At 35.8% G+C, this 13370-nt stretch overlaps 1 protein-coding gene across 1 annotated transcript in view; it reads left to right on the forward strand.

Annotated features, from left to right (window-relative positions):
- The window catches only part of LRP1B (LDL receptor related protein 1B), a 1171881-nt gene that overhangs the window by 601218 nt on the left and 557293 nt on the right, over nt 1-13370 (forward strand). Inside the window, 1 exon segment of the mRNA XM_067549510.1 lies at nt 12768-12990. Coding sequence (XP_067405611.1) covers nt 12768-12990 — 223 coding nt within the window.

Consider the following 13370-nt stretch of genomic DNA (forward strand, 5'->3'; position numbering starts at 1 on the left):
GGGGTTATTATAGGAGTGGGTGTGGTGATGTTTTGTGGCCTGCAATGTGCAAGGAGGTCAGACTAGATGATCATGATGATATAGAATCATAGAAGATTAGAGTTGGAAGGAACCTCAGGAGGTTATCTGGTCCAACCCCCTGCTCAAAGAAGGACTAACCTCAGCTAAATCATCCCAGCCAGGGCTTTGTCAAGCAGCAGCTTGACCTTCTGATCTTAAAGTCTATTAATCGAAATGCACAGCAGCAAACAGTCCCAATGTGAAGGAAATATAGAAAGAATAGTAAGAGATCAATATGGCTGCTTCAGGAGCTTTTTAATGACTTGAAAATAAAAAAAGAATTCTATGAAAAGTGGATATCTGCAAAAAATCCTAAGGAGGCATACAAAAGAATGGCACAAGCATGTAAAGACAAAATGAAAGTGGCTAAAGAACAAAATGAGTTACACCTAGCAAGTGATATGAAAGGCAATTAGAAGAAATCCTATAAATACATTAGGAGCAAGACAAAGTAAAGTGAAGATGCACTACTGAGTGGGGAAGGAGAGCTAATAATGGATGATATCAAGAAAGGAGAGGTGTTTAATGCCTAATTTGCTTCAGTTTTCACTAAAAAGATTAATGGTGACCTGATGCTTAACACAGTTGATATCAACAACAAGAAGGAAGGAAGACAAGTCAAAATAGGGAAAGAACAGGTTGAAGAATGTTTAGATATGTTAGATGTATTCACGTTAGTGATTATCTTCAAGAACCCATGGAGGATGGGTGAGGTCACAGAGGACTATTGAAGGGCTAACATAGTACTTATCTTTAAAATAGGGGGACAAAGAGGACCCAGGGAATTATAAACTAGTCAGCCTAACTTCGATATCTGGAAACATAGTGGAACAAATGATCAAACAATCAATTTTTAAGCATGATTTTAAGGATGATAAGTAATAGCCATCATGAATTTGTCAAAAATGAATCTTGCCAAAACAACATAATTTTTTTCTTTGACAGGGTTATTGGTCCAGTGGATAGAGGGAAAGCAGTAGACATGATTTATATTGATTTTAGTAAGGCTTTAGTAAGAGTCCCACACAGGGTGACCACACAGCAGGTGTGAAAAATCAGGATGGGGTGCAGGGTAATAGCCACCTATACAAGGCTCTGAGTATCAGGATTGTTCCTATAAAATCAAGACATCTAGTCATCCTAGTCTCCTATGACATTCTCATAAGAAAACTAGGGAAATGTGCTCTAGATGAAATTAACAGGAAGTAGGTACATAACTGGTTGAAAATCTTTACTTAAGGAATAGTTATCAAAGGATCACTGTCAAGCTGGGAAGACCTGTCAAGTGGGGTTCTGAAGGCATCCGTCCTGGATCCAATACTTTTCGTATTTTCATTAATGACTTTGGAAAACAGAGTGGAGAGTATGCTTATAAAAATTTCAGATAACACCAAGCTTGAAGGGATTGCAAGCATTTTGGAGGACAGGATTAGAATTCAAAATGATCTTGATTAATTGAAGAATTGGTCTGAAATCAACAAAATAAAATTCAATAAAGACCAGTGCAGAAGACTTCCCTTGGGAAGGAAAATCAAATGCACAAATGGAAAATAACTGGCTAGCTAGTAGAACTGTTGCAAAGAATCTGTGGGTTATAGTGGATCACAAACTGAATATGAGCCAACAATGTGAAGCAGTTGTGAAAAAGATTAATATTATTCTGGGGTGTATTAACAGGAGTATCATATGTAAGACATGGGAGTTAATTGTTCCACTCTACTCAGCACTGGTGAGACCTCAGCTGGAGTACAGCGTCCAGTTTGGAGCACCACACTTAAGATGTATGTGGACAAATTGGAGAGTCCAGAAGAGAGTAACAAAAATGATAACATGTTTAGAAAACGTTACTCATAAGGAAAGGTTCAAAACAAAACAATACAAATGACACGGTTAATCTTGAAAAAAGACTGAGGGAGGAACCTGATAATAGTCTTCAAATATGTTAAGGGCTGTTATAAAGAGGATGGGAATCATCTCAGTGTCTACTGAGGGTAGGACAAGATGTAACTGGCTTAATATGCAGCAGTGGAAATTTAGATTGGATATTAGAAAAAACTTTCTAACTATAAGGAAAGTTAAGTACTGAAATAGGTTCCCAAGGGAAGTTGTGGATTCCCCATCATTAGAGGTGTTTAAGAACAGGGTAGCTAAATGACAGGGATGGTCTACGTATACTTTGGGCCTGCCTAAACATGGTGGGGCTGGAGTAGATGACCTTTCAATGTCCGTTTGAACTCTGCATCTCTATGATGCTATGATTCAGGTGCCACTGGCAGTCATACAACCCTTGCTGAGTTGCAGCCTAACACTGTGGGCGCCTAAACTCACTTGGTGCCTAAATTTCCACTATACAAATTCCCTAGTTCCTAAGTTTCTGCTTCCGATCACTCTAGGCACCCTGAATCCTAAGTCCTAGTGTGATCCACAAAGCAGGGGAAAATATGTGTTTCCTCTCTCGTTGTGGAATGAATGTGTAGGACAGTGAATTTTTAGCATTGTGGACAGTATTTGGAGTGAAAAGTCAAATGAGTGTAGACAGTATCAAAGCTATTCTTTTGCTCAAAGTGAATGTTAACATTTGTCCACTGTTTCATGAATAACTCTTCCAGAGCACAGGAAAATACTGAAAAACATATTGCACTCTGAGAAATATACATGTGTTCCTTTGGAGTTGGAATCTGGCAGTAGCAACACACGGACATATTTTTTTAAAGTGTGTGTTTTGTCTTTTATGTGTTTTATGTGTTTAGTGTTTTATGACCCTAAAAATGTTGACAAAAGTGTGCCATTTTTTAAATTTGGAAAATATGGGGACTTTGATTTTCTATCATCCTTTCCCATAACACTAGCTCCACTTCCTACTTCTTTCCTTTTGAAGTCTGGTGCACTTCTTCCATTTCAGTGCTCTGTCCTCATCGTGGGCCAGTTCCATTATTTCCTCTTGCTCTCCCCCTCCCATTTGATCCAACTTCCCTGCTCCTGGTCTTTAGCCACCATAGAATGTGAAAGTCCTGTGTGTCATACACAAATATGTATTCAACTCCAAAGCCTCTGAATCAGACCTCTTACCACACTCTTATGGCCACAAGCTCTGATCACCTGTATCCGAACTTTAAAGATGCCTTGCCAGAATTTATAGTTTCTTATTGTTTAATTTTCACATACTTCCTTTTTACACAATTGCAACTACTGCTGATTCTTTCTTTTACTTTGCCACCAAGTGTAACAATGTAATGAGGGAAACGCTCCCTAACTACGTAGACAGAGGTCATGTCTTTCTTGTGACCCAGTTTGTAATATGAGAGAGAACTGGTGATCCAGGTTTGCAAGAACCTCTTCATCACATCATTAAACTATGATAGTTATTGTTAAATGAGGATCAAATCTGTTATTAATCAATAGGTGTATCTGCAAATTGTGATATACACCACTTGCATTTCTAATCATAAAAGGCTTTCATCAGACTTATGTGATACATTTGTTAGTTTTTGGATTTCATCTACAACACTTCATCTAACTTTCATCAAACTCTTGTTCCTTGTCTCCTCCTTTGAAATTATTGTTATTTGGAAAGCAAGAATTTAAATATGTTGGGTTACCAATCTCATTAGAAATAAATCTGAATTAATTTAACTAAAAATAAAACCTGAGATATAAAGAAATAAACTATTTAATTTTTAACTTTATGTTTTTGATAAATCATGTTTAAGACTTGAATTCAAACTTTTGATGTTTCAAATCTATATTAGCAGATTTCCTGTATATCTTTCTCTTAATTCAACAGAAGAGTATATGATGACACTTTAAATTTAGATTAAAAGTTGTATGTCTGTACTTCCAAAATTACTATACTTGAAAAATCACAGCTGGAAATGGTTACTTAATGATCTCTATAAGGTGACTTGATTTGGTGTCTTAGGTCATATTTCTCAAAGGTGACCCAGGCCTTCATGCCATTGTCACCTTCATAGTGGATCGTTGAAGTATGCTCTATATAGGGCTACCACTCCAGGATTCTCAGAATCTTTTACTAGTACATCATGCACTTTCCAATGTTCTTAGTAAGGTTAGAGTACTTATTACATCAATTCATCATCAGCTCCATTCACTTCCTATTTGCCTTTAGGTGCAGTTCAAATGGTTTGTTAAATGTAATTTATAAAATCTTGTTTCATTTTTGTGGAAGTTATTGGGGAGACTGCCTCTGTCCTTCTGTATTGTCACCAGACTTGAAAGCAACCAATGTATTTGAGATAACAGGGGATTTGTTTGGAAAGCCCGCCACTCAGGAATTCATACCATTCCCTGGTCTGTCACAACCTGGGTTTGTTGACCTTCAGGGGAAGGGTAGAAGTGGATGTCAGTCTGTAATTTTGTTTTGGAGAAATATTTTGTTTTTATTTGATGTTTTAGTTAAGAAGGCATTAGTTACCTAAGATGAGTGCATGTGCCAGAGACTTCAGTAATTTGGCATATTTTGGACAGATTCTAACCTCCCGCCCCCCCCTTTATTCAGGTAAAGTAGTAGCAATTATTCACTTTAAAATCAGTGGAACTACTCAGAAAGAATAATAGTTGGGAGATGGAGGAAGGGACTTTCTCTCTCTCTCTTACTATGTGTATAATTGCATAAATAAAATGAAGTGGCAGGTGCCAGAACTCAAAGGTCTGGATGTATTCTGTGTGGGAGTGGGTACATCAGTGGGGGTGGGTATAATTTCAGTACATATAGAAAGCAAAATTTGATTGAGCCCATGAATATCCTCTAAAATGTGTTTTAAGAACCAGTTTGGGAAACTATAAACATTTCAGACTTAGCATCCCTTACCTTCATTTAGAACTGAGAGAAATGCATTAAAAATTCAGCATTACTGCACCAAATTGCTCAAGCTAATTATGCTTCTTAAGGTAAAGGGTATTGAATTCTATTTAGACAGAGTAGCACATTAAGCAAAAATAAATTTGATAACTGCTAAAGAATGCAGTATTTCAGGATTATGTCTCATAGCTTTAATCTCTTTACTGCAGATGGAGGAAAAATAGATTTAGCTATTATGACGATAGAGAGTGAGAATGACACTTTGTTTATATTCATTTAGCACAAAATTTTGTTAAGTATTTAGCCTCCAGCAAAAACTACAAACTGTTTTTTTGTTTTGTTGTTGTTAGCTTTCTATTTCAGTAGCAATGCAATTTCTTTTAGTGCAGTATTTACACAGATACAGATGCGTGTGTATTTATAAAAAAATCTACACACTGTTTTTGTGAATATGAGATTTATAATTCCTGGTGGCACTATAGTGCAGCTATTGTATGATTCAATTTTTTCCACAGATAGGATTTTGTTTTTTAGAAAGCCATACTGTGGAGTTGATCAGAACCCAATTGTATAACTTGGTATCTCCAGAGCTAGAGTTTTATTGTTTGCTTTGTTTTGCATTCCCGTCTTTAAAATCAATAACATAAGTGAAATTAAATTTTAAAAACCCTGTTGTTTCAAATTTTGAGCTTGCAGAGTTGACCACAAGAAAATGAGAAAACACAATACATATTTAATATTTTTTAAATTACTGGTTGACTGAAATTAATAGCTCAGTACAGTTCATAAGCAATGTGTTGAAGATAGTTCTGCTATTGGTAGCTTAATTTTCACATTTCCTCACTTTTTGAGTTCAAATTTTAAACTGTAATGAGGCATTAACACATAATCATATCCTGAGAGGTGCTGACTTTATGTGATTTGGCGTGAAATCTTCTTCTTTATATACATACTTTTACATATATAAAATGTATCTGTCTCCGTGATGTAAATATATCTACATGATATAGTTTTATATATAGTCAGAATTTAACTTTTTTGCTGATGTTTGCACATCTTGAAATTATTTTTCAATGACTCTGGTTTAAAATAAAAATGTTTATTCTATTTCATTTTATCATCTTTTTCCCCCATACCAAGTACTGATTCAGAAGTCTTAGTGGTAGATGGAGGCAGGAACACTGCTGAAAATATGTGTGGATCAATAGGAAGACAGTACAGTTTTGCCAAACTTGTTCTGCATATCTTTGTCCTTATCCCAACCATGCAAATGGTCAAAAATAGGCATTCCTTCTAACCTATTCACATAGCAGTTACAACACATTGTGTGTGGAATTACTCCATTTTCTACAAATACTAAGCAGTCTTGCTGGACTTATTCTTAGCAGTCACACTCAATCCCCTTCTCTTTTCCACACATATTATGTGTCATTGGATCTGGCAGAACCACTGAATGAGATGCAACAAGCGAGCTGTCTGCTATTGGTAGTTCTACTGCCAGCCCGCTGTTTGCTGAAGTAGCTTGGAAACACTAATTGCTGAGGTTGCCTGGAAATGAAGAGATGGATTGAGCAATAGTGGCTATTCCATTTGTACAGCTCTCACAGCTGCTAAGCAGTTTGACTGTTTGTTATCACATCTATTAGTTAAGATTTTTCAAATTTTTTCTATTATGTAAGATTACTGATTTCTTTTTTGGAGTGTATTGCTTTCAGCTCTGGGATGGTGTACTGGCTCTTATTATTTTAGGTTCCCAGGCTTGTGTTCTCAAGGCCTTTGTCTATTTGTCTAGGACCATAGGACTGTGAGCCTTTCTGCAATCCTTGAAACTAAATCTTCTGCACTTTAAATTTCTTTTTCAGGATTATTATTTATAATATGCAAAAGATTGAAATATCTATGTGCGTATCTGAAGCTTACATATACATTTTGAGAACTTTCTTGTGCTTTCATAGTCTCTAACCTTCATCCACAAAAGCAAGCAAAATCATTTTCTTTTCCCTCACATCCCTGGGTTCAGGTTCAAGATCATCATGTACTTCTTGTCCAATTTATATATAAATAGTGTAGACTGAGATTATATGCTTCAGTTTTAACCACATATATCACAAAGGTTGCTTTTACTGCTCTTCAGAAAGACAGAACTAAGATGAAGTATCATTGATTTCCATTCAGGTTTAGCACAGCATATAATAAGGTGTAACATATTTATCATAATGAAGATGATGGAGTGAGCAAACAAAAAGATGGTTTCAGAACAATGTGGTTGTTGTTCAGAAGGATATTGAGGTCATTTCCTACTGTAGACGTGGAGCCAATATAGTCTTTGCATTAGAGCACCTCTAAAAATATGAGAATTTTCAATTTTCAGATAAATACATAAATAAATCAACAACTTAATAAATAAATCAGACTTTCCCCCCTCCAGGATGCATTGTTTTACTCAGTTTAGAAGAGGTGAATGAAGAGTTTAGAGGAGTGACAGTTTGTAACTAGAATAGCAGTGAAGGAGATTTGTTTTGATCAGTACACAAATTCTTGGCCACTTATCCCATTCACTGTTGAGACAGCCATCTGTGTTACTGTAGATGGGGAAACTTTGTATAAACCAATAAACCTAAAGACCACAGTTAAGATCAGGGTTCTGTGATGCAAGATGCTGTCTTCTTCCACACATTACATTCAGCCTTGTGGGAAGTAGGCATTGCACTTGAAACACCGGTGCATTTATAAGATTTTCCCCTTCTCTACTGCATCCTGTCCTTATGATGACAGGAGACAAGGAAGAGAGAGAGAAAAGGAGTGGGGGATGGCAAAATAGGAAAATACAGGCAAGCTCCCATGCAGAGGCAGATTAAGATTTATTGGGGTCCCAGGGACAAAGAATACTTGGACCCCCACACCTCATTAATAACACAAATATATCAAAATGCATTAATACAAATACTCCATTCACTGTTTACACACTGCATTAATAATAAAGCAAATCATATCCGAATTCATTATGCCTAAATAAACTGCTAAATTTTTCCACACAGAAAATTAATATGCCTAGATATTATCCATACCATTACACAACTGTGTTCACTACTAATCTGGGCAACACTGGTGTTACAAGAATCAGTTGTTCACAGATCAACAAGTGGATCTTTCATCTCCCAGTTTTCTGAAACCTGACAATTACACATTTTTTCCCACCTATTTATGCTGTTACAGTCCAGTTTTTCTAGAGTGGAAGCAAAGATGTCTGAAAGACAATAGTCACAATTCCATTAAATTAAGTAATTTAATTAAAATAAATAATCCTAATCTGAGGTAAAATTACTGTATTATTAAGAACTTTAAGTTTCAGCCAATGGTGAGAACTGGTTTTAAACTAAGTTTTCAAATGATCACATAAACTATGAAAAAATGTTGAAAGAATCTGATGTATGCGGAAGCCACTCTTGGGGCTTTCTGCCAAAGGTTATTCATGTCAAACCATGAGAAAGTTGACATTGCCAATTAAGTTTTCGGACTAACTATTTCAGTTAATCAGAAACTAGCATAAATCACAAAAATAGGCTAGGTTCTCATTAGCCAGTGCGCACAACAGGATGTTCAGCCATTACTAAGGCAATGAGAATATAGGTTTTCCAATAATATTGCAGAGAGAGAATATTCATCACTCCATTATTCCAATGCCTCATCATCAGTGTAGTGGAGGGGAAAAAGTCACTTTTATTGAAGGTCCTCACAAGATAAATTTCTCCCACTTCTATAGTTGTCTGGGTTTGTCCTTTATGTTTTATCACCCAACCAGGCTTGGCTTTGGCATTCACATAGCAACAGATGACCATTAACCCATGACAACTGTTGATACCACTGACCATCTTTGTTAAGTACATTTGAGTGGGCCACAATTCATTTGTGAAATTCATAGTTGAGCGAGTTGGGACCGGAAACTGTCATCCAGTGTAAACATTGCCACATCAGTCCATGCTGGGTGCGGAGGGAAATGCACACAAAGTTCTTAAAAGTATGGCGCAGGAGGATGCAGTGGGAGCCTGTCACCAGCAACAGTGAGAAGCCATGAGCAGCAGTGAAGAAAATGACAAGCAAGAGAGGAAGAAGTGGAAGTTGCTACTGCTCACTTCAGCCCCACTCACTTAGCTGATCCCCCCACCGGCTCAGCCAGGAAGCTTCGCCCCAAACACGTCCAGCCCAGCCAGCAGAGCACGGGGCGCATCAGCTAAATCATCCTGTCCTTGCATGGTGACATTTTTCCAGAGGCCCCCAAATTGGCCAGGGCCCCTGGGTTAATCTGCCACTGATCCCATGTATTCTAGGTGCTGTGGAATTCACTGTATTGCCACAGAATTATGCTCCAGAACCCCAGGTTATTTATTTTAAATAAATTGTTTCTATCTCTGCAAACAGTGTAAACTGATGGAGTGTTGTTTTTGTGAACCTGAAAAGAGCTGAAACAGGGACTGATAGCTCAGAGAAGGGTAGGAGGTGGGGAAGGAAGAATGCATAAGGGAAAAATGAGAATTGTGGTGGAAGAATATAATCTTGTGGGGGCTGGACTGTGGGAAGTTGTTTTTCAAACATTAAAAGGAAGCTTCGGACCAGGAATGATGATTTTTGGGAGGACAGTGTTTTTGGAGGTCGCAGCACTGGTTGTGAGATTCTTTACTGTGGGGGCCTGGTAATGTGGGAGATCTGAGGTGTGTTAATTTATCACTGCCCTGAACGTGGTTGTGCATTTTCCTGAGCGAGAAGATGAATGTGTAGGAGATGTACAAACAGTCTGCAGTTTTCAAGAGGTAAATTATCGAATTCAAGTTTGTGCCAAATATGCAACCATTTATAAAATGGTACTATTTAGCACTCTTATTGATAGCCTCCAGCCAGGGGCTAAACACTGGTCAGAGCAAGAAGACAGAGTTTTCCTGTCAGCCTTGGAGATGGTCGGGGCAGGCCAGTACTGAGGCATATTGGTTCAGCTCTATGGGGAAATATACATTGTTGCTATTCATGCTGAAAGTATTCTGTGAATTAATAAAGAACTTCAGCATCCAGGGCTGTCAATCCGTTCACATTTTGTGAACACAAAATTAATTTTTAATGTGAAAAATATGATTAAAGAATGTCCTTGACTAGGCTTGAAAGCCACGAATATAAAGAGAAGACATTGTAACTGTTTGTCAGTTGCAGTGTGTTGGTAACCGAACTCTGATTTAAACCTTGAACTACAAAGTCTCATTATGCTTTCATATTCACTATTGGATTATAGCATTACACTATTAAATACCTAATTTTCCCTATTTCCATTCTCAATAATCTTTAATCAGTCAGCAAAAGGCAAAAAGTTGCCTTCTTCTCCGGACTATACCTCTATACATTAAAAGGTATAAAGTTACATTACTGATTGGTTTCCATCAGGAGAACAACAAAACACTCTAATACTGAAAAATATCTACTATGCTCCTATAGCAATGTCAGATTCTTTGGCACAATCTTGTTTATATCAAAAACATTTGTAGAAAAAAAAAATCCAGATATGTCAAAGTCACTTGAATTAGAAATATGAATAAGTCAGTTTTGTTTATTTAGCCAAATTAGCAGGTTTAAAGACTTAAAATGTATAACTTTATACGCACACAATTCCTAATTCAGCAATATTCTTATATATATATCTAATTTAAAGTTCATGAGTTTCAGTGCATTATTAAAGTTGCCTATAACTTTAGTTCTGATTCAGTGAGGGCTTAAAGTTTGTTTTGAAATGTGAGTTTGCATGATTGGAAATATATATGTAAAAATGGCACTTTCTCACTCCCTGTTGCTCCTTACTTGTAGTCTGATTTGTCTTATGTACTTATCTTACTGACACAGAAGTTTTCATTATTGTTGCAGAGACAGTACTGTTGTTGAAGACAAAGAAGCATTCTATTGTTTATTGTTTCATTTGTCTGGTGGTAATCCCATTCATGGGCCAGACCCCCATTGTATTTGGCACTATACAAACACATATCAAAAGATGATCCCCGGCCCAAAGAGTTTACTATCAACAACATGGGTCAGCTAAATTCTGATCCTGTAATCTTTGTTGTTGGTGCTACTGTAAAAAAAAAAAATCAGAAAGAATCCAGTTTGATTTTGAGATGTTGGGTGGAGCTTTGATAGTACTCCGAGATAGAAAAGACTTTTAAACTATCCAAACCACACATCTGCAAATGCAGGATTGTTTCCTAAAGTATATTTACTGTTTTATCCAATCTTACTTTAAATATAACAAGTGTGAGGGCTTAAAATAGCTAATAAACATTGTTTTAACATATTGATTTTTCTGACTGTAGTTCTAAATTAATTTTATTTTAATTTTTAATTTTATTTCTTTGCTAATTGTAAGATTAATTCTTCACTTCATGCACTTCTCACATCATTTGTAGCATGTACAATATAATTAGTGACTCTGAACTATATCATGCCACCAGTTTTTAACACTGAACTGAATGGTGAGTTTGTGTTTTTAAAAAAATAATCTTAATATGATTGGTTCATTTTAAAAGCTCAGAAGCCACTTTCTCTATGCTATATGTATTTAAAACGTTATTGTAATGTATTTTTTTATTTTAAAAAATCTGTTTGGATGTGAGACCCTTTTGACTTATAGTTAAACTCTATTCTCATTTGTCATAAAGTATTAATAGTGCAACATAACTTTCATTTGGCATCTTAGCAACTCCACTTTCTTTCCAAGGTCTCACATACTGCAGTATTAAATTCTCAGTGAAAGCTTCAAGTAGAACAATGTATTTTTAGATAATTATTATTCATCAAAGAAGTATACAAGGCTTTACATACTGTTCCATTAAAGCAGATAACTAACAGATAATTTACTAAATCTGGAAAATCAAATCTTTGATTCTCAATGTAATATTAATAACATTCAGTTATTGGATTATTCTTGAGATAGTGTTAAAGTCATGGCAAGATGGTCTTCTATTTACAAATGCAATTTAGTCTCATGAGAAGGTAATCTTGTTAAAATATTGTCAGGTTAATTGAAATTGATTTGTGTTTACTAAACCTAGTGAATGGTAATCAAATAATCAGGCTTAGAAGCTTTAGTGGTATGTTTAAGTCTTTGATAGATTTCTATTAATCTTGCACAGGGTGTTTCATTTGGGTCTATGGAGAAATAAATGCACTACAGTTTCTTCGGGGCTATTAGTCCTTCCTTGTCTTTGTCCCATAAAAATGAAATCTAGAGTTAATTGTCTTGTTTTGTGAAATGTTATGTTTTAGAATATCTGAAAGCATCTAGACTTTGAATTACTTTTGCACTTATTATATTTGTCAATAAATATAGTACATTTGCTTCCAGCTGCTTAATTATTTCACAATTTTGCTGATCTCTGCTATTCGTAACAATCTTAGCATCCACATAAATGAAATTCTAATAACCTTTACAGAGGAAATTAAAAATACAGTGTAGCAGTTTAAAAAACAGGATGAACACAGCACATAAGACATACATTTTTGGTCTGATGCACTTAACTGCATAAGGATTTCATGTCTAATCAGCAGTATTGGCTCCCTCAAGGCACATATATTTCAATACCTTAAAAAAAACCCACATTTTTTTTCTAACAAAAATAGAACAAAATCCAGTGTAATTGTCTATTTGCTGGAATATTTCACATCTTTAGTTAACCTGCTTCCTCATGCCTTACAGGATTCATTAGCAGATTTTTCATTATGACTGATGTTGTGGATTATGGGTTACTAACAGATGTAACCATTGAAATGAATTAGAATGAAAACTTGTTTTACAGAATGTTCCACTTAAAATTAACAAAACAAAAACTGACCCACAACTTTTTATTTTCTTCAACAGAAAACTTTTCTTTACGGACTATGAGAATGTTGCCAAAATTGAGAGATGTGACATGGATGGGATGAATAGGACTAGGATAGTAGAATCTAAAATTGAGCAGCCAACTGCTCTTGCAGTAGACCTGGTCAATAAATATGTTTACTGGATAGACATATATCTGGACTATGTGGAAGTTGTTGACTATCAAGGAAGAAACAGGCATATAATAATTCAAGGCCGACAAGTAAGTATTTATTTATTATTAAGTATTAAGTATTATTCAGCTAATATAATAAAAAAGTAATGATATAATTAAAACAATGTGCATAGCATTAACAAATATTTGTCGTGAGGTTCACTATTTTTGTTTGGTCCAAATGAATCAAGTAATCAAGTACTCAGCTGCATGTTCTATTTTATGTGCAGTTTATTTCGCTTTACAGTCTATGGGCCAGATCCGGTGCTGTGGATCTTAGGAGGTGCAGTCTGAATGAACACAGACTGATCCAATTCCCATTGAAGTCAGTGGGAGTCTTTGCATTGATTTCAACAGGAGTTGAATCCAAGCCCTTAAAACAGTAATTGTGGTAAACATACTGAGCAGTAATACATCAACAGGCAGCA

The sequence above is a fragment of the Emydura macquarii genome, unplaced genomic scaffold (genome assembly GCF_026122565.2).
Source record: "Emydura macquarii macquarii isolate MOO-44397 ecotype Brisbane River unplaced genomic scaffold, CSIRO-AGI_Emac_v2 contig_1253, whole genome shotgun sequence".
In the NCBI taxonomy this organism is placed as follows: domain Eukaryota; kingdom Metazoa; phylum Chordata; order Testudines; family Chelidae; genus Emydura; species Emydura macquarii.